This window comes from Spinacia oleracea, chromosome 1, assembly GCF_020520425.1.
Source record: "Spinacia oleracea cultivar Varoflay chromosome 1, BTI_SOV_V1, whole genome shotgun sequence".
Taxonomy (NCBI): Eukaryota; Viridiplantae; Streptophyta; class Magnoliopsida; order Caryophyllales; family Amaranthaceae; genus Spinacia; species Spinacia oleracea.
The window spans coordinates 124,100,080-124,120,072 of record NC_079487.1 but is presented as its reverse complement, the minus strand read 5'-3'; the positions used below and the strand labels follow the sequence as shown (position 1 = coordinate 124,120,072).

Here is a 19,993-nt window from a genome sequence, read left to right as displayed (position 1 = left end):
AAATATTTTTATTAAATAATTATTAATATTTCTTATATACAATTTCATCCAAAATCAAACACTATAATAATTAAAAAACATAAATCTAAAATGAAATTCAATCCAAAATAAAAAAATCAATTTAATCTAATATATAAAATATAGCAGTTGATATATGTAGGAGTTTTATTTTAACGTAACAATTTAATAGAAATCGTGCTTCGCACGGGCTAAAGTCTAGTCTAATAGATGGGTAAAAGGTATTTAGTTCGACAGTTTGCTAAATTCTAGACGATATTTTGAAAGAATTTGTAAAATTTGAGTGTCACTTGATTTAACGGAAATCACAAACTTTTACCCATAATAACCATGTTGATTTTGAAAATTGATCGTAATCTACTTTTTATGTCTTTTATATTTTCGTTTTTAATTAACACTTTCCCGTTTCCTTTTAAATGCATCACTTCTCTTACCCGATCATATTTTTAAATGCATCACTTCAATATTTGAAAACTTTCTATCATATTTTATCATTTTTTTCTCCTCCATTAATCACCACTCGGGATATTTTATTATTTATCTCTCTCACGGCCCCACTCAAGATTGGGTTCGATAAGTTGGAACTACAGCAATTTTAGCAAAGGGATAACCTACACCAATTTGTGATGCATTTCTTGGAGAGCATGGTTGGATTGGAATGGGAGTCATTGCCAGAAACTACAAAGGGGAGGTGTTGTTTTCTGCTTCAAGAAGAGTTAGAGGTCTATGGCTGCCAGTCATTGCGGAGTGTAAAGCCATGGTACTTGCAGTGAAACTAGCAAAGAGGTTCGGGTTAAAGAAGGTCATTTTAGAAACAGATTGCGAAGAAGTTGCGTCTCGTCTCACAAAAGGAATGATTTACTTCACGGATTTAGACTCGATTTTAGAGGATGTTATTGTGGTAGCACTAGCTTTGATTTTCTTAATTTGTCACATGTTAAAAGAGATGGAAACTTTGTCGCCCATCATCTAGCTAGATTAGTGCCCTTTGATATTGAACATGTTTGGGAGAACCACTGTCCTGTAGAGGTTGCTCCGTATGTTTTATCTGACAACTTGTCCCATGATTAACAAACGGCACCAAATTTTCCCTAAAAAAAAAAAAACCTACACCAATTTTAGCTTTAACAAAAAGCTGAAGGTGAACTTTGATCTCAAGCCGTGGATATGTGTTTCATACAAGATTCACATACCCAAGATCGTAGAGGACATTTTGAAAGATGGTACAGGTGACAGTACAGCAAACCAAGATATGAATATATCACTGAAAAAGCTCCATGATTTGTTAAATGGGAACGAGTAGTTTCTTGTGCCTAGATTAAACATAAATAAAACTCATAAATACAAGAAGCTATGTGAACATGATCTACCAGTACAAATTCTTTGTTGTCTATAAATCTTGACAGAGAACTCCGGAAAGCGTCTAATGTAGAAATGGAGCAGCGCAGAAAGATCTCATTTGACTAAAAGATGATGCCAATGTACAGAAGTAGCAGACTAGCAGCAGAAATTACAGATGATGATGATGATGACGGTGGCCTTTCCTACGAGGCATGATCCAATCAACACTTGAAGTTTGGACATTAGAGTTGAAGATCAACTTCATCTGGGCCTACGGGAGAGACGACCACCAACACCAGTTGTTGGTGGTCTGTCCTCTGTGAATGGGCGAGTTGCAGGATCTGCAAGGCCTGGTAACCTCGAAACACTACCCTTACCTTTTCTGGCATTCGGTCCAATCACCTCAATCATGTATCTCCACCCGTCAATTGGTCTCCTCCTGCTAAATATGTGTGTCTTTATAAAACTTGCTATCTGCAAATATCAATCAACCATGCACTGTTAATCTTGAACCATACAGAGATACACAATTAGGAAAAGCAGAAACTTGACATTTTAGTAGGAATAGCCGTGTAGGTCCTTTTTTTTTGTTGTTGAAGAAAACGCCATTCATGCTCAAACAAACATCTGCAGCAACAACTACCAAAGGTACTTTAACATCTTCAGCTGGTTCAGCCTAAGCAGTAAGCACGTTAGCAGGTCTATCAGCTCCTCTGGTTGATAAAGGGAAACACTTGGATGGAGGGGTGAGGTATATTTTTTGTCTGGTAACGTTTCTAACATTTGAAAATATTGTTCTCAATCCACTAATCTTCAAAGAGGAATTCATATTTTGGAATAGGAGTGGAGGACTGCAATAAGCTCATCGCCTAGGTAAACTAAGGCATTGCTAACTTATCAAACAAGTTGTTAAACTAAGGTAGAGACTAATTTCATCTCAAGTCATCCAGTGGATAAGCAACTTACATTTTTGAAAATGAAACTTGACCTTCTCTAATAAATATACTTAGGGGTTTGCGCGTTTGTCATTAAGAAAAAGAAAATGCCTTTTCTTATACTTAGGGGTTTGCGAGTTTGTCATTAAGAAAAAGAAAATGCCTTTTCTTTAGAGCAAAGCCCAACACCAATGGCACAAGTTGGCTACGAATTAAGGTTAATTTATGGTACTTAAGCTGAAGGAACATGGACCAATGTTCACTACTACACCTATTTCGAAATCTAATGTCTTTCTACAATATTAATGCAATACTTATAAGATCAGTGCAATATTGTATGTCAATTTGCTTTACATGTGCAGCTTAACCTTTAGCTAAACTCAACTGAAGTCTTAATATGTGTATCAAATGCATTATGTTTTAAATTGAGGGGAGTAAAAAAGAATGATGAAGCAATTATATACTCCTTAGTATATATTGGATGACATTTCTATCTCTTTTCTTTCTTTTCCAGAAAAGCTGATGATCCTGATATATCTAACTCATAAAAATTCATAAGCCTTTTGTTGAAGACAAATACATCAGAAGAAAAGTTGAAACTAAAAGAAAAATGAACTGTAGCACAAACTCCTGTTCATTGTCATATACGGAGTATGCTCAAACGCATTGATTAATGTAGGACCCTTATTTTGTTTGAAACCTTCTGTAAGAATACAGCCTTGGATTATAATTTTCATCTTTTCCCATCTCACTTTAGTTGAGGGGCTTATTATGATCCCACTGTCATTCGGTCACCGTCAACAATGCTGTCAACTATTCCTCAATCGCTTATGACTTAAAAGAACAATAGTCATGCCACAAGATGAAGGATACCTTTGAGGGTAGGATCATATTTCAAAGAAGAACTAACTTTAGACTCTCTAACAATAATATGTGGAGTACTGGAGTATGGACCATTATACTACTACATATACATTTAGCGGCTTAGTGCACATGGAACATTCCCTCTTTCCCATTTATATATATGCCAAGTCTTCTTCAAAAGAGCTATCAATAAACAAACAAAAATCGTGAGAAAGGAAATACAGTGCACACTAAGCCTATGCCTAGCCAGGGGTTAACAGAGATACAAGGCACATGACATAACTACTAACTAGTCAACTAGGTCACCACATAACTGGTAACATTGGCATGAGCGCACGAGATGAACGATATTTCTGATAATTAGCAGCTTCTCTTCCCAAAAGATTGTACACCCTAAGAAAACTATGAGAACAGTTTGTGCTATTAAAAACTTGGCATCATAATGAAGCCATGCTCGCATAACTATAAAAGCGCACCTGAAACTTGCAAAATGCCATTCGACGCTCAAATTCTTGTAGAAGGATGTCCTCTTCTCTCTGTGACATATCCCATACATTGCCATCTTCAGATTTGGATGTAGACTCCCAACCATCAGGCTTGTTTTTATACTCAGAAGTGCCGGGAACTTTCGGATCATTCAGATTATTGCTAGCAGAGTCAAATATCCTACAATAACAGAACATCCAAGAAACATCTCATATGTTAAATAAAATTCACAATAGTTATGCTAGGGGATGTGCATTGTATACGAAAATAATATACTCTGTGTAATATGTAGAAAAATTCTCATTAGGGAATATCATATCCAGATCATAAGACTTTTGAAATAAAATTTTCTACTTCAGTACTTGACAACAGATTATAGAAGCTCCAAATTTTCTGACTTTTACCTAATTTCAAGATTACAAGATAGTAATGAAAAGTGTTCTAGGAAATGTAGCATATCATACTAATGTATATCTAGCTGTGCGGCCTGTGACCTTAATACGGATGCCCGCATACAATCAAAATCTCCAATCATCTTCATAAAAATTTAAGCTTTAAACAGACTTCTCCATTAATTCAATGCAACCACAGAAGAAAAGCAACCCAATTATGGAACTACAACAAAACAACTAAGCAATATAGGATTATCCAATTATGGAATTACAACAAAACAACTAAGCAATATAGGATTATATCAACACAACCCCAGCAAAAAAACACCCAATAATCAAACACACTAGGAAAGTGGATGCCAACTAGGTTACACAATTCATTCTTGGTGGCTGTACGACTTGTACCGAAGACCACGGGATTGAATCCCTTCTACATTCAACCGCCAATTCAAAAACAGCAATGAATTCAATTCATAAGTGCCGGAGTATTATGTAAAATTTTCAATTGCTCTCTCAGACATAAAAACAAACACCTGGTATGCAGAAAAAAATGTTGGATTGTTTCAAATACAGAGACAAAGAGAAGAAAAGGGGAAAAACTCACTCAGAGCAGCTATCAAGAAGCCTATCAATATCATCACCGGAACCTCCACCCAACTTAGCTTCTTCAAGAAGCTCAATCTCTTTCATCCAAAGTCCAGCATGAATCCGCTGTTTCTTCAACCTGTAATCCCTTTTTACATTCTCCAAACTATACAACCCACCACCATTTTCACCATCTTCCTTCTTCACTTCCTCCTCCCGTTTCAATTTATCTTTGTTCTTGCGGCGGTGTTCCCAGTTTTCATTCATGTCTTCCACAAACGCCTTCGTCTCGGCGTCTGCATCGGCAGCGGAGTCGTGGGTAAGGCCGAAGTTGACGTCTGACTCCCAAGGCGCGCGGGTGTTTTTTCCGGAGAGGTCGTCGGGAAGCCAGGCAGTTTCCCATGCGGCGTTCCATTCGTCATTTTTGTTTTTGTTGCCGGAGGAAGTGGAAAGGCGGCGGTGATGGTGGTTGAGGAGAGAGAATGGCGAGGGATTGGAGGAGTGGAGGGTTCGGAGTAGAGTGGTAGTGGTGGTGGACTTTGCTAGTCTATGCATTTCTCTCGCTTTCTTGGGTGCGTTTGATTGCGTTTGTGGTGGTGAGCTTACAAAATCTAATATATCTCTATTATATAAAGGAACAGCTGAGGTTAATTCGGTAATCACACTTTTCGTGTCCCCAAGCAAATTACTAAAATACCCTCATTTCGTTGCTTGCTGAATGCCGACCCTCTCTCCCCCTCTCACTCTTTCTCTCTCCTCAACCCTCACCAAATCGCGTCCCTCTCGCTTTTTCTCTCGGTTTCTAGGGTTAGACTCCATCCTCAATCCCTTCCCACCGTCGCCATCGATCTCTGCCGGAAATGGTGCAGCAACCAATATCGTTTTCACTTTGAATAACTTTCTTAATTTGATCTTTTATTCAATTGTTGCATTCATGTAGGTTTTTGGATCGTAACCCTAGAAATTTGTATAATACAGGTTGAAAAAACGTATGGAGCAGGGTCCGTCTTCAAGGCCCACGTCCACCACCGCAAAGGAGCCGCAAAAGAGCCGCCAAGTCCAGAACCCTCGACTTCGGCGAGCGCAACGGTCACTTGGAAGGAGTCGTCACCGAGGTCATCCACGAGCCAGATCGTGGTGCCCCCCTTGCTCGCGTCACTTTCCGACACCCATTCAGGTACAAGCACCAGTAGGAGTTGTTCGTCGCTGTATAGGGTATGTACACTGGTCAATTCATCTTTCTGATTTTTAAACAACATTTCCAAACAGGTTCAAAACTCATAAAAAATACCCAATTCCCAAAATCGATTTTAGTGCAAAGATCAAAATCTTGACAAATAAGAAATACCCAATTTCTAGAATTGGTTACTATGCAAATTCAGCTGTGTTCAAATTAAAAGAACATCCTTTAATTTTTCTTTGCAGATTACTTTGTTAATGCATCGATTCCCAATGTTTCTAGGGATTTCGGCAAGAAAAAGAGGGTAATTTACTAATTACTTTAATTATTTATCTCTTCAATTTTAATTTAATTTTAATTTCTCGGTTTTTGTTTTCTCGGTATTATGCAAATTCAGCTGTGTTCAAATTAAAAGAACATCCTTTAATTTTTCTTTGCAGATTACTTTGTTAATGCATCGATTCCCAATGTTTCTAGGGATTTCGACAAGAAAAAGAGGGTAATTTACTAATTACTTTAATTATTTATCTCTTCAATTTTAATTTTAATTTTAATTTCTCGGTTTTTGTTTTCTCGGTTCGAATTTTTACTTTTACTTCATATTGTAATTTCTTTGATTTATGTCTGACAATGGAGTTTTTTTATTTCAATAATTTAATTTTCTTGCAGATTATTTTGTTATGTTGTTTTATAGTTGGTTGATTATTTTGATGAAATTTGAAGAAGAGGAAATAGTTACCTCTTTTTTAGGAAGCTAAGTTGCCAGTTGTGTGTTCTTTGAACTGCTAATTAGACTTATAATTGAATACTCCGTATGAACTGTGGCTGGGGATTGTACACATGTGGGTCAATGTCAGTGCTTGATGGTCTATGGGGGCTCAAGATTGAGCAGCTTAAGGCTGAGCTTCATCAATTGGATGATTGATTACAATTAGATTATCGATTTCTTTTTTGTCTTCAGTGGTTAGTTGTTGTTTAATTTCATTGATATAATCATTTAGTGTTCTCAAGGATCTGGGTTTTACATTTGACTCAAAACAAGCGCTTCAATCTTAAGTGTTGTAAAGAAAGAAGAACAATAACAAGATTCAATTGAGATTCTCAATGCATGTTAGGTGTTTGATAAAATGCTTAACAGAGATTATGAAATCAAAGAGTGTTTCATTTGTTTGTATTGAAGTTTTTGATTATCCCATCAAAAAAATGTTGTTTGATTATGTTGGTAGTCGAAATTTAATATCCCATCATCAATATTTGAATAATATAAAATGTAGTTCTCATGAAGTATGAAGTTTTAATTTGGCTGTGTGTTAGTCTAAAGTGGATGCTATAATGGCATCATTTATCATTCACCAGCCTCGAGAATGTATGTCGATAACGATTTGGCGGGCTGTTGATTGTTCAATTGTTCGAATAGATGAATCTTGAGAATGAAAAATCAACCCGGGAATAGCTTAGAACCTGTTAGATATCACTGCGAAAAGTCAAAAATCTTAATGTGAGTTTTGATATATGTATCTTGACCCAAATTCCTCCCTTGCAACAATTTGGTAGCCTTAACAATATATACCTTCATAGTGTTTGTATCATATTTGGTAGGCCATTTGACAATTAATCATAAAAGTAACTGTACGGAGTTAGTCTTTCATAATTATTTGCTGCAACTTTCTTTGTATTCCTTGCAACTGATAATCGTGAATAACCGCTACACCACCTGTAACACCCCGACAATTCTCTCTTTTCTAAAATAACCTTTTAATATAAAACATAGAGAATTATCAAGGCATTATCGCCCGTGTGAAAACGTAACGGCTTATTCAGAATTTTGCAGCGGAAAACATAAAACTAACTTTAGGTTTATAAATAATCGATTACAGGTTTAGTCTCAAAAATCAACCAACGAAAATAAGGAAATATAAATAGTATGACAAGTTTAAAGTCCATTTAAACAAACCCAAGTCAACTTAGCAAATCAAAACTAAATACAAGCTCTCTATTCCCGATCCCAATGATGCAACATCTTCAAACCTGCAGATGGACAATGCTTATTGATCCTTAGAGACTGCTCACCAAAGATTGGGTCATCACAGGATCAATAAGGCATAGCCATGATCAACATGCACAAGCAAAAGCACGTAATCAGCAAAGCTGAGTACTACATACTAAATCAATAATAATCCTAACATGATTCTATTAAACGAAACACCCTAACATGATACTAATGAACACAAACAAGGGTAGACAAAACATGATAGTTTGACGACCATACTTGACCAGACTAGACTAGGCTAGACTTTTAGCAATAATATTATTTTAGTTGAAATAGACAATGGACCGAGTTGACCATCCAGAAGTCTTCACTAAGGAAGACGAGGTACGGGCGCGACTCCGTAACCTCAGTGACCTGCGATATCGAGGAACGTTTAAATAAAAATAGGACACGGTGATCAATCCGGTCCGAATTAAAGGCCATGGGCTACCACCATGAACCCCAACTCCTGTTTGTCCGTCACTTCAGACGTGCACAGTCTAAAGCTATTGCTATTCAGTTTCACTTTACATGATTTACAAATTGAGATCCCGTTATGACTCAACCATTACATAAGACAGACAATTCACATTTGTTCACAACTGTTTTTTTTATCTTGGAATTAAGTAAGTGATCATAACAGCATCAATCAAGACTCATTCCAACTTAACCAACCTTTCCTTTAACCATGAGCAACCCTTTATATGGGCATAAAGTTTCAACTTACTAAACAAGGTCCTCCGCCCTTATAAAGTAGTGAAAAGATAGAAAGGGAACAACAACCAATTGATCCAACCCAATCATATAGAATAATCTAGTGTCCCCAACCAACATGTTTGTATCAAACATCCATACTAACATGTTACAGTTCTTATAGTGCAAAATAAGTTCAATAAGTTTGTCCAACAGTATTAAACATGCACATTCCATATAACCAAGTTTGTCTATAATATCAACATCACCAAGTTCAACAATAATATCAACATGATTTCAACAATTAGCACACATTCCAAGCACGCAGGTATGTACGTACCTTGTGTAAACAAATTGATAGGCCACTTTAACACTTTCAAAAGTCGCCTAAAGAGAATTCTCCGCCTAAAATAACCAGCAAGTAATCCCAATCAATTTCTAATCATTGGCAACCATAATAAAGCATTCTAAATGCATCCTAAACATATTTAGAACTTTCCCCAATATCTAAACTTAGACATTTGATTTCCTAGCATCATTGAAATTCGTTGAAAACTTTTTGCAAACATCGTACTTTAAATTTTCAGCAATATAAATTCATTTAAAAGCTTCACCGAGGTCAATCTATGTTCCTAGTATCTCAAAACGACGAATTCAATAATCCATACTCAACTTACCATGATTAATAATCATAAAAACCTTGAATTTCATACTTTAAACAATCAAAATTAATATTTCAAAGTAATTTGATAATCTGAAAATTAATAACTTTATTATATAATTTGCATAATCTGAAATTTATAATTTAATCACAAAAACCATAACTTTAATTCACGAAAACGTAATTCAAATTAATAAAACCTCATTAAGCCCTAACTTATTTTTAATTAACCAAAACTGAAAATAATTGGTTTATAATATCAACACCCAAATCTGGAAATCATATTCAACAACAAAATTATAAATTTAATCCAAGAACATCATTTAAATTAACAAACTATAATTAAAATAATTAGTTACTTAGGGTTTAAGAAATAACCAAGAAAGAGGAGAGGAAAAGCTGGGCGGTGCACGACGCGGTCAGCGGCGGCCGGCTGGGTTGTTGACGTGGCGGCAGCGGTGGTTGCTGTCGCGGGTGGTGCTGTGCGCAAGTCGAACAAGAGGAGGGGAGTGAGGGAGGATGAACAGCAGTGAATCGAAAGAAAAGAAGGGAACGACGAGGAGATGAAGCGGTGGCTTACCGGCGAGGACAGCGACGCGGTCCGGCGGCCTTGGTGGCTGTTCAAGAAGACAAAGCATTAAGGAGGAGAGGAAACGCAAGGAAGAACGAAAACAGGGGAAAAAAGGACGACGAAGGAGAAGGTCGAAGGATACTTACCGACGGCGAGGAGACCGGCGGCTGGAGCAACGGCGTGAAGGAGGAGAGCAGCGACGAGGAGAGAGAGAGGATGAGTTCTTGAGGGTTTGAAAACTTACGTGAATAGTGAAGGAGGGTTTTGTTTTTCTCTTCCTAGCTTTCACGTGAATTAGAAGAAAGAAGGGGAGGGTTTGAGTTTGGGTTTTAATGTTGGGCTTTTCAAGTGGGCTAGACTTAGGATTTAGCTTTAATGATTCGAGTCCAAAACTGAATAGGATCGTTTTCTAAATTCAATCAATTTTCGTAATTCAAATTCTTTTCAACTTAAAATTCTAAAATCATTTTCGATTTCGTAAATCGTTGAAAATATTAAAATGTAATAAATAAATATACGTTAACTATATATTTATTTCCAAAATTCATAAATTCTTATTTAAATATATTAAATATACGTTAAAATATATAAATGAAATATATAAAATTACGGGGGATTACAATCTACCCCTCTTAAAAGAAGTTTCGTCCCGAAACTTGACACGAAAATTCACATATTTTTCCAAACTTTTCAACTTATTCTTATTGTAGAAGTACTTTGTGCCACTCTTGTGCACTCTTTTGCCAACTAAGAGTTACTTGTAATATTCAAGAACACATTTTCTTATGCGGAGAATCTATTTCCTTTACATCAACATGTATAAGTTGCTAAAAATGAGCATAAAATGCATAAAATACCATAAAAATAGGTAAAAAAAGCGCGAATTTCTATCGCATTCTACCCCCCTTAAAGAAAACGAGTTACGCCCTCGTAACTCATCTCAGGGAATAACTTTGGATATTTCACCTTCAACGAAGTCTGTCCCCAATACAATATTTTTACGAAAATTATTCCCGCAAGTGGGGCTTTTGCACTTCTTTCCATAAAATGCTTCAAAATGTGACATCTTAATGCTCGCATGATAACTATTGTTGCACGAAAATTCAATCAAATCTATATGGTGTTCCCAACTGTCTTTTAAAGTCACTAGTACAGGCTCTCAACGTATCTTCCATGGTTTAGTTAATCCCCTCAGTCTATCCATCAGTCGCAGGGTGAAAGGCAATACTCATTTTCAATGTTGTTCCCAAGGTTCAATTGGAACTTTTTGCAAAAATTTTTGACTTTTATGGTCGGTAAGGATCTCAAACGTTTTCATATAAAGGTAATGTCTTCAAATCTTCACAGCGAATGCAATAACAATTAGCTCTAGGTTATGGGTAGGGTTATTTGTCTCACAAGGTTTCAACTGACGCGACAACAGGTGCGGATGTCAAACTCTCTTTTAAGATCTGGAAAGCTTCTTCACATTTCTCACTCTTGAATTTCGATTCCTTTTTCAACAAGTTGCTCATTGGTTTTTCTTTCTTCCAAAAGTCTTTCACAACCTCCTATAATGGTCATCTAGGCCTAGAAAACTTTAGATACCAGACACGTTCTTGGAATAGGTCACTCACTTACAGCTTGAGTCTTAGCAGGATCTACAGAGACTCCTTCTGGTCAACTTTTCCTTTTTACCAAACCTCCTTATGTCTTTCACGGATGTATAACTTTTGGGCTTAACTCTTAGCTCTTTCACCAATTCATGTATTTCTTTTCATCTTTTCCAGACAACAAATAATTTCTAACGATCCTGGACCACTCAAATCTTCTCTTAAATTTATTCCCTTACGTAACATAGTTCTCAATCAATTTAGCCCTTCACTTTTCCGTCAATGTCACTTATACACATATGACTTCAAGATTTGTATACTTCATTTAATAAAACTAGATTCTTTTTAAGCGTCTCCAAAGTAATCCTCAAGATTTCATTATGCTCTTTTCATTCCTTGAATAAATCAGGATACCATCAGTAACATAATAACGAACTTAATTCGGAATTCGTAGAAAATCTCATTCATCAAATCCATAATTAATGCAGGTGCATTGGTTAACCCAAAAGACGTTACTCTAAAACCCATAATGACAATGACGAATCCTAATGAGGTCTTAGACCCTTATCAGCTATTCCCAATTGGTGGTACTTCAAACGCAAATCAGTCTTCGAGAACACACTCGCCCAATTCAATTGATCCAATATGTCATCTATCCTAGGCAAGGGATACTTGTTATGGATGGTGTTTAGCTCCCTGAAATCGATGCATAATTCCATACTCTTGTTTTTCTCCTTAACAAACAACACAGGAGCTCCCCACGGTGATGCACTAGGCCTAATATATTCCTTGACCAAACAATTCTTACAACTGTGTCCTAATTAGCTCATTTCAGGAGGTGTCATGCTATAAGGTTCCTTAGATATAGGTGTCGTTTCAGGATTTAACTCTATAATGAACTCAAAGGCTCTAGCAGGTGACATACTCGCAATTTCACTCGGAAACACATCAATGAATCCATTCACAAAGGTAACATCCTCGATTTTCACTCTAACTTCTTTACTAACCTCTAACACACTATCGAAAAATAGTTCACACTTCTTGTTCACCAAGTCCTCACTTGCATTACAGAAATAACTAAAGGTTCTTGGACTTCTCAAAACATCTATACGAGGTCAATCTTCCAATATGGTTCCTTAAATTTACTTTCTGAATTTCACAGTACGTCTATCTTAGCGTTGTACAAACTTAGCCAATCCCATCCTAAGGTTTATGAATTCTTGTGCCTTTTGTTTTCTCATAAAAAGAGGATAAAACTTTTTCCTTAAGACGGTAACAAATGAATCCCAATTGAATCTCTCAACAACGCTAAGTCTAACCCCATTTTCTCTCCACCACAAATCAGCTTCATCTTCCAAGTACAGTGCAACTTGACCCACTCTCATGTTCTCAAGACAGTTCACATCCCCAAACAGTTTCTCAAACTCTCTAACCCAGTTCTCTAGAAAGGTAGGATCAGCTTGCTTCTTAAAGTATGATGGCTTAACTTTGGTTAGTCTCTCAAACATGTCCCCAGTAGAATCAGGACGCTCAGTTCTCTCTTCAGCCAGTCTTCCCGCCAAAAGGCGAATAGTAGCAACTAACTCACTATTGCTTGACATTCTAGTGTGCGACCTAAAATTAATTACTCTACGATACATAACTCATATGTCCCCTCTACGAAAGAATTTTAGATTTGATCATAGAGATCGCATCAACAAACACTTATTCAAGAATGTACACCAATAATAGAGCAATCATTGTCACTCATTCAAGAAAATATCCCTATCAAGGACATAAAATTTGAAAACCAATGAATGGAAGTTCAATCACAACAAATAAGTAATAATATTCCCATTCGCGTGCCCAAAATAAACTTTTGATCATTTGGATTATCAATAATCTAACTCTATTCCTCAAAAGAATGTTAATAACAATTTCTAAACCATAATAACGCACTTGTCCTCAAATTAACATAAAGGTTCTACGACACAAACATAAACTATTGTTGTTGAATAACGAAACTCTCAAACTGGAAATGAATACTTTAACTTCTATTGCTAACTCTATAAAGGCTTATTATATCCTTGAAGAGAATAAAGAATAACTCAAACTCTTATTGCTTTAACTTTAAACCGTTGCTGATATGCCACTTATTCTTTAAAACATAAAAGAACTAACTAACTATTACAACTTCAAATGTTTAAGGCATCTTGCCTACCTATTCTTTCCTTGGAAACTTGTGGAGTAAGATCTAGATCTTCAATATTCGTCGAATTCTTCTTCCGAGTATGAGTCTTCTTTCATGTCTTTATCTTGATGAGACTCACTTGCCACCTCACCATCACCTTTAGGTTCCACATCCGACTCACTAGGAATCTCAATGGTAGGCTCATGGGCCACTGGGTTAGGGTTATTTGCCTCAACCACTACATTCTCATTCTCCACGGTTACATCATTTCCCTCTAGATATTTACAACTCTAATAGGTTCTTCTATAACTGCATCCCAAGCATGACTCCATGAGTTTCTACCCTCCTTGAACCCATTTTCTACGACCTCAATAATGGTGGTCAGGATCTCTACGTCATATCTCTACCTACCATCCCTAGTCCCATACTTAATCAACTTTGGTGTTCCATCATCAGAATGCATGTCTTTAAACCTATATTTGAGTTCTAGGTATGGCATTTTGGTTAGGTAAACAATTAATGATAGTGGCTGCTATGATATCCTTTCTCATTAAGATAGGTTGCCCTTGAACTTTAGCATAATATTCACATCCAAACACAATTTTCTTCACGTAAATATCAGGGGTTTCTATATCAAGTTTCTCGAAGGATCCTATGTTGGTATACTTGGAAAGAAACATTTTATTCCTGAAATAAACAATTCAAGGTCTCACTAACGATTTTCCAGCCAAATCATAAACAAAGTTCAATAATGCAATAAGTTTGGTGGAAGCAAACAATTCTTTATGCACATTTAAATGTAACATTAAACAATTAGCATACGCACGTACATAACAATCAATTTCTTATGCTAGCATTGACTAGCTACTAATGCACATATAATTCTATCTTATATGCCCTTCTTATACTACCCATCTCTCATAAACTAAAGCATTGAAATAGTTTAAATAACAAATTAAAAGGACGATAATATAATAAAATTATAACATAGAATAAAAATATAAAATAAATAAAGTAAAATAAATTAAGGAAATGCGTAGCGAATAAATTCGAAAATAAAGTTATTAATTCGAAGAAGATTTATATATATATATTTTTTTTTTAAATAACGAATTCTAACTCTTGAAACAATTTAAAAAAAAAAATTGAACTTCTAAAAAAAAAATTGTACTCCTTTTTTTGAATAATAATTAATAAGAAAAAGAATAAAAATTTCGAAAGTCAATTTAATTCGAATAAATAATTTGATTTCGAACTTAAATAAGAAATATTATATACTTTCAAACAAGATAAAAGGAGATCTGCCCCCCCAAAAAAAAAGTACCAATTTTTGAACACTATAATACGTAGAATCTCGATTTTTAAGAAATTTATTTTAAATAACTAGATAGTTAGGCGCCTAAAAATTTATTAAAGTAAAACCTTAGCTTCTAGATACCACTTTGTAACACCCCGACAATTCTCTCTTTTCTAAAATAACCTTTTAATATAAAACATAGAGAATTATCAAGGCATTATCGCCCGTGTGAAAACGTAACGGCTTATTCAGAATTTTGCAGCGGAAAACATAAAACTAACTTTAGGTTTATAAATAATCGATTACAGGTTTAGTCTCAAAAATCAACCAACGAAAATAAGGAAATATAAATAGTATGACAAGTTTAAAGTCCATTTAAACAAACCCAAGTCAACTTAGCAAATCAAAACTAAATACAAGCTCTCTATTCCCGATCCCAATGATGCAACATCTTCAAACCTGCAGATGGACAATGCTTATTGATCCTTAGAGACTGCTCACCAAAGATTGGGTCATCACAGGATCAATAAGGCATAGCCATGATCAACATGCACAAGCAAAAGCACGTAATCAGCAAAGCTGAGTACTACATACTAAATCAATAATAATCCTAACATGATTCTATTAAACGAAACACCCTAACATGATACTAATGAACACAAACAAGGGTAGACAAAACATGATAGTTTGACGACCATACTTGACCAGACTAGACTAGGCTAGACTTTTAGCAATAATATTATTTTAGTTGAAATAGACAATGGACCGAGTTGACCATCCAGAAGTCTTCACTAAGGAAGACGAGGTACGGGCGCGACTCCGTAACCTCAGTGACCTGCGATATCGAGGAACGTTTAAATAAAAATAGGACACGGTGATCAATCCGGTCCGAATTAAAGGCCATGGGCTACCACCATGAACCCCAACTCCTGTTTGTCCGTCACTTCAGACGTGCACAGTCTAAAGCTATTGCTATTCAGTTTCACTTTACATGATTTACAAATTGAGATCCCGTTATGACTCAACCATTACATAAGACAGACAATTCACATTTGTTCACAACTGTTTTTTTTATCTTGGAATTAAGTAAGTGATCATAACAGCATCAATCAAGACTCATTCCAACTTAACCAACCTTTCCTTTAACCATGAGCAACCCTTTATATGGGCATAAAGTTTCAACTTACTAAACAAGGTCCTCCGCCCTTATAAAGTAGTGAAAAGATAGAAAGGGAACAACAACCAATTGATCCAACCCAATCATATAGAATAATCTAGTGTCCCCAACCAACATGTTTGTATCAAACATCCATACTAACATGTTACAGTTCTTATAGTGCAAAATAAGTTCAATAAGTTTGTCCAACAGTATTAAACATGCACATTCCATATAACCAAGTTTGTCTATAATATCAACATCACCAAGTTCAACAATAATATCAACATGATTTCAACAATTAGCACACATTCCAAGCACGCAGGTATGTACGTACCTTGTGTAAACAAATTGATAGGCCACTTTAACACTTTCAAAAGTCGCCTAAAGAGAATTCTCCGCCTAAAATAACCAGCAAGTAATCCCAATCAATTTCTAATCATTGGCAACCATAATAAAGCATTCTAAATGCATCCTAAACATATTTAGAACTTTCCCCAATATCTAAACTTAGACATTTGATTTCCTAGCATCATTGAAATTCGTTGAAAACTTTTTGCAAACATCGTACTTTAAATTTTCAGCAATATAAATTCATTTAAAAGCTTCACCGAGGTCAATCTATGTTCCTAGTATCTCAAAACGACGAATTCAATAATCCATACTCAACTTACCATGATTAATAATCATAAAAACCTTGAATTTCATACTTTAAACAATCAAAATTAATATTTCAAAGTAATTTGATAATCTGAAAATTAATAACTTTATTATATAATTTGCATAATCTGAAATTTATAATTTAATCACAAAAACCATAACTTTAATTCACGAAAACGTAATTCAAATTAATAAAACCTCATTAAGCCCTAACTTATTTTTAATTAACCAAAACTGAAAATAATTGGTTTATAATATCAACACCCAAATCTGGAAATCATATTCAACAACAAAATTATAAATTTAATCCAAGAACATCATTTAAATTAACAAACTATAATTAAAATAATTAGTTACTTAGGGTTTAAGAAATAACCAAGAAAGAGGAGAGGAAAAGCTGGGCGGTGCACGACGCGGTCAGCGGCGGCCGGCTGGGTTGTTGACGTGGCGGCAGCGGTGGTTGCTGTCGCGGGTGGTGCTGTGCGCAAGTCGAACAAGAGGAGGGGAGTGAGGGAGGATGAACAGCAGTGAATCGAAAGAAAAGAAGGGAACGACGAGGAGATGAAGCGGTGGCTTACCGGCGAGGACAGCGACGCGGTCCGGCGGCCTTGGTGGCTGTTCAAGAAGACAAAGCATTAAGGAGGAGAGGAAACGCAAGGAAGAACGAAAACAGGGGAAAAAAGGACGACGAAGGAGAAGGTCGAAGGATACTTACCGACGGCGAGGAGACCGGCGGCTGGAGCAACGGCGTGAAGGAGGAGAGCAGCGACGAGGAGAGAGAGAGGATGAGTTCTTGAGGGTTTGAAAACTTACGTGAATAGTGAAGGAGGGTTTTGTTTTTCTCTTCCTAGCTTTCACGTGAATTAGAAGAAAGAAGGGGAGGGTTTGAGTTTGGGTTTTAATGTTGGGCTTTTCAAGTGGGCTAGACTTAGGATTTAGCTTTAATGATTCGAGTCCAAAACTGAATAGGATCGTTTTCTAAATTCAATCAATTTTCGTAATTCAAATTCTTTTCAACTTAAAATTCTAAAATCATTTTCGATTTCGTAAATCGTTGAAAATATTAAAATGTAATAAATAAATATACGTTAACTATATATTTATTTCCAAAATTCATAAATTCTTATTTAAATATATTAAATATACGTTAAAATATATAAATGAAATATATAAAATTACGGGGGATTACACCACCATATGTCCAGGAACACTAGCAACCAGCGGGCAGAAAACCCCTGTAGGAGGGGGCTTCTACCTTCACTCCGGCAGACGGCAATTCCTCCGTGTCTCTCAAAACCGGTCAGGCAACTAGAGACCCCCTGGTCAGGCAACTCGAGTCAGTACATACCTCTGCTCGGGCCGTTACATTTACATACATGATCTTCCTCCAAGGTTTAACCAGGACTTGCTTATAAACTGTCATACTCTTTCAAAATGGATTGATTTCTGCCCTTATTTGAGTAATGGCGGTTTAAGGCCTCAGATCAACAAGAAAAGTTGGTACAATACTAACCAGTTTATGTTATCTGTGATATTCCACAGTAGAACGGCGCAGTATGAGTGCTTAACTAAGAATTCTTCCTTAGCCTCAGCAGTTTATCTCCCATTTTATCCTGGTTTAGGGATCAGCCGGTTTCTTTGGAGCATGGTAAACTGCTCTGTAAGGGATGCAGCACCCTTGGATTTTGTGACTTGGGTAAGGGAAAAGCACGAGTGGACTCGAATGTCTGTTCATCTATTGTGGGAAGATATACTGTGATTTTGTTTTCAGCTGCGTTCAAATTAAAACAACATCATATCCTTTAATTTTTCTCGAAGATTTGTTGATATGGAACATTCTGCAAGAAAAATTATTTTGTTACTGTTATATCTTTCTTGCAGTTTATTTTGTTGCCATGTGTTCAATTATATATCTTCCCACCATAGTTCATCTGTTCTTTTTTTCATTGAACTCCTCACTCTAGGTATATATTCACTTTATTTTTCATGTGTTTTTTGATTTTCGCCATGAATTTGTTTTGTTTTCTATGGTTTTTTTTACATCTATAATTCAATAATTAGTTTGTTCTTGGAACGTCTTTGCTTGATAATTTGATTTTTATATGGGCGTTTGAAATTTGGTTGATTGGTATTGTATGAAACATGGTAATTTTTACATCTATGAGACATGTTTATGTTTGTAATGGTGGGATTTGTGAAGTTTTTGCCTATTATGTGTGGTAATTTTTAGTTTTTATACTCTCGCACGCATCGCGTGCATATAAGACTAGTATATATATAAAGGGGAGTTTTTTCAAGAGCATTTAGAGCGTCCACGTAGGATTGTCCAGTCACTAAATAGAATTTTAAGATTATAATAATAAAATAGATTAGAAAAATAAATAATAATTTTTAATCTTATAATTATCTTTATAATCTAATATACATATATAAAGGAGGAATATTTGCTGAAAAATTAGAGCCCCACCTAGGATTACTAATGGTTTCGGCCAATGAAAAATAAGATTTCTATTTTCTTTTTGAATTAAAAAAATCAAGTGCCACGTAGATAACTAATTAGGTGCCACGTAGATATTTTAATTAATTAATTATTAATATATACAACTCCATCTAAAATCAAACACTATGATAAAATCAAACATTAATCCAATATTAGAGCGCCGCATAGAAAAATCTAATGGTTTCGGCCAATGAAAAATAAGATTTCAAAATTAATTTTGAATTAAAAAAGTCGAGTGCCACGTAAAGAAATGATTAACTTTCACATAGATATTTTTTATTAATTATTTATTAATATTGCGCATATACAATTTCATCCCAAAACAAATACTTTCATAATAAAAAAATATATATAATGAAATTCAATGCAAAATAAAAAACTAATCTAATATAATATATAAAAGTGGTATATACATATGATTTTTATTTAAACATATCAATTTAATAGAATCCGTGCATCGCACGGGCTAAAATCTAGTAGAGTACTAATGAATTGGTTATTTCATAATTTGGAGAAATTTATGAAATACCTTCGTGTTTTCAGTGTTGGTGTGGATAGGCCCCTTTTATTACCCGTTATAATTTTGTGGTCGTATAATGAATGCGTAATTTACATAACGGCTAATTGATTGCTTTGACGATTTCATTTCCGCCAAAGATTTTTCTTGATTTGTTGCTTCAGTGGGTTCAATGCAGGCCTAATTGATAGTTTCCCGTTGCTTAGCCGTATTTCCTACTTCATATACAACTTGACCTTCCCTTCTAGAAAAGATACAGAGAAAAAATAACCTCTTCATCTTCTCCGAAATTGAACACACAAATCCACCATACACACCATTCTTATGAGCATTGCTTAAGGGTGTT

At 35.5% G+C, this 19,993-nt stretch overlaps 1 protein-coding gene and 2 long non-coding RNA genes across 3 annotated transcripts; all 3 read right to left on the bottom strand.

Moving 5' to 3' along the window:
* Positions 1-1,254: 1,254 nt before the first annotated feature.
* On the bottom strand, positions 1,255-5,226 carry LOC110806116 (protein GAMETE CELL DEFECTIVE 1, mitochondrial). Its single transcript, XM_022011759.2, has 3 exons — positions 4,641-5,226; positions 3,635-3,824; positions 1,255-1,833 (listed from the first exon to the last, which is right to left on the bottom strand). The coding sequence occupies exons 1-3, from the start codon at positions 5,174-5,176 to the stop codon at positions 1,621-1,623; spliced, it is 939 nt and encodes a 312-aa protein (XP_021867451.1). The 5' UTR covers positions 5,177-5,226; the 3' UTR covers positions 1,255-1,620.
* A 3,660-nt stretch (positions 5,227-8,886) lies between these two features.
* On the bottom strand, positions 8,887-10,521 carry LOC130466189 (uncharacterized). The gene is made up of 4 exons (XR_008926205.1): positions 9,902-10,521; positions 9,765-9,801; positions 9,563-9,664; positions 8,887-8,928 (listed from the first exon to the last, which is right to left on the bottom strand). It is a non-coding gene; the product is annotated as an uncharacterized lncRNA (long non-coding RNA).
* Positions 10,522-16,330: 5,809 nt separating this feature from the next.
* LOC130466188 (uncharacterized) lies at positions 16,331-17,701 on the bottom strand. Its single transcript, XR_008926204.1, has 4 exons — positions 17,346-17,701; positions 17,209-17,245; positions 17,007-17,108; positions 16,331-16,372 (listed from the first exon to the last, which is right to left on the bottom strand). It is a non-coding gene; the product is annotated as an uncharacterized lncRNA (long non-coding RNA).
* Between the last annotated feature and the right edge of the window lie 2,292 nt (positions 17,702-19,993).

What these genes read in the sequence shown, in the direction of transcription:
- LOC110806116 (XM_022011759.2), bottom strand. Translation starts at nt 5,176, where the DNA reads ATGCATAGACTAGCAAAGTCCACCACCACTACCACTCTACTCCGAACC. An exon ending in CTTCTTGATAGCTGCTCTGA is followed by an intron (nt 3,825 to 4,640) that starts GTGAGTTTTTCC and finishes CTGTTATTGTAG; the next exon opens with GATATTTGACTCTGCTAGCA. An exon ending in TGGCATTTTGCAAGTTTCAG is followed by an intron (nt 1,834 to 3,634) that starts GTGCGCTTTTAT and finishes TGATATTTGCAG; the next exon opens with ATAGCAAGTTTTATAAAGAC.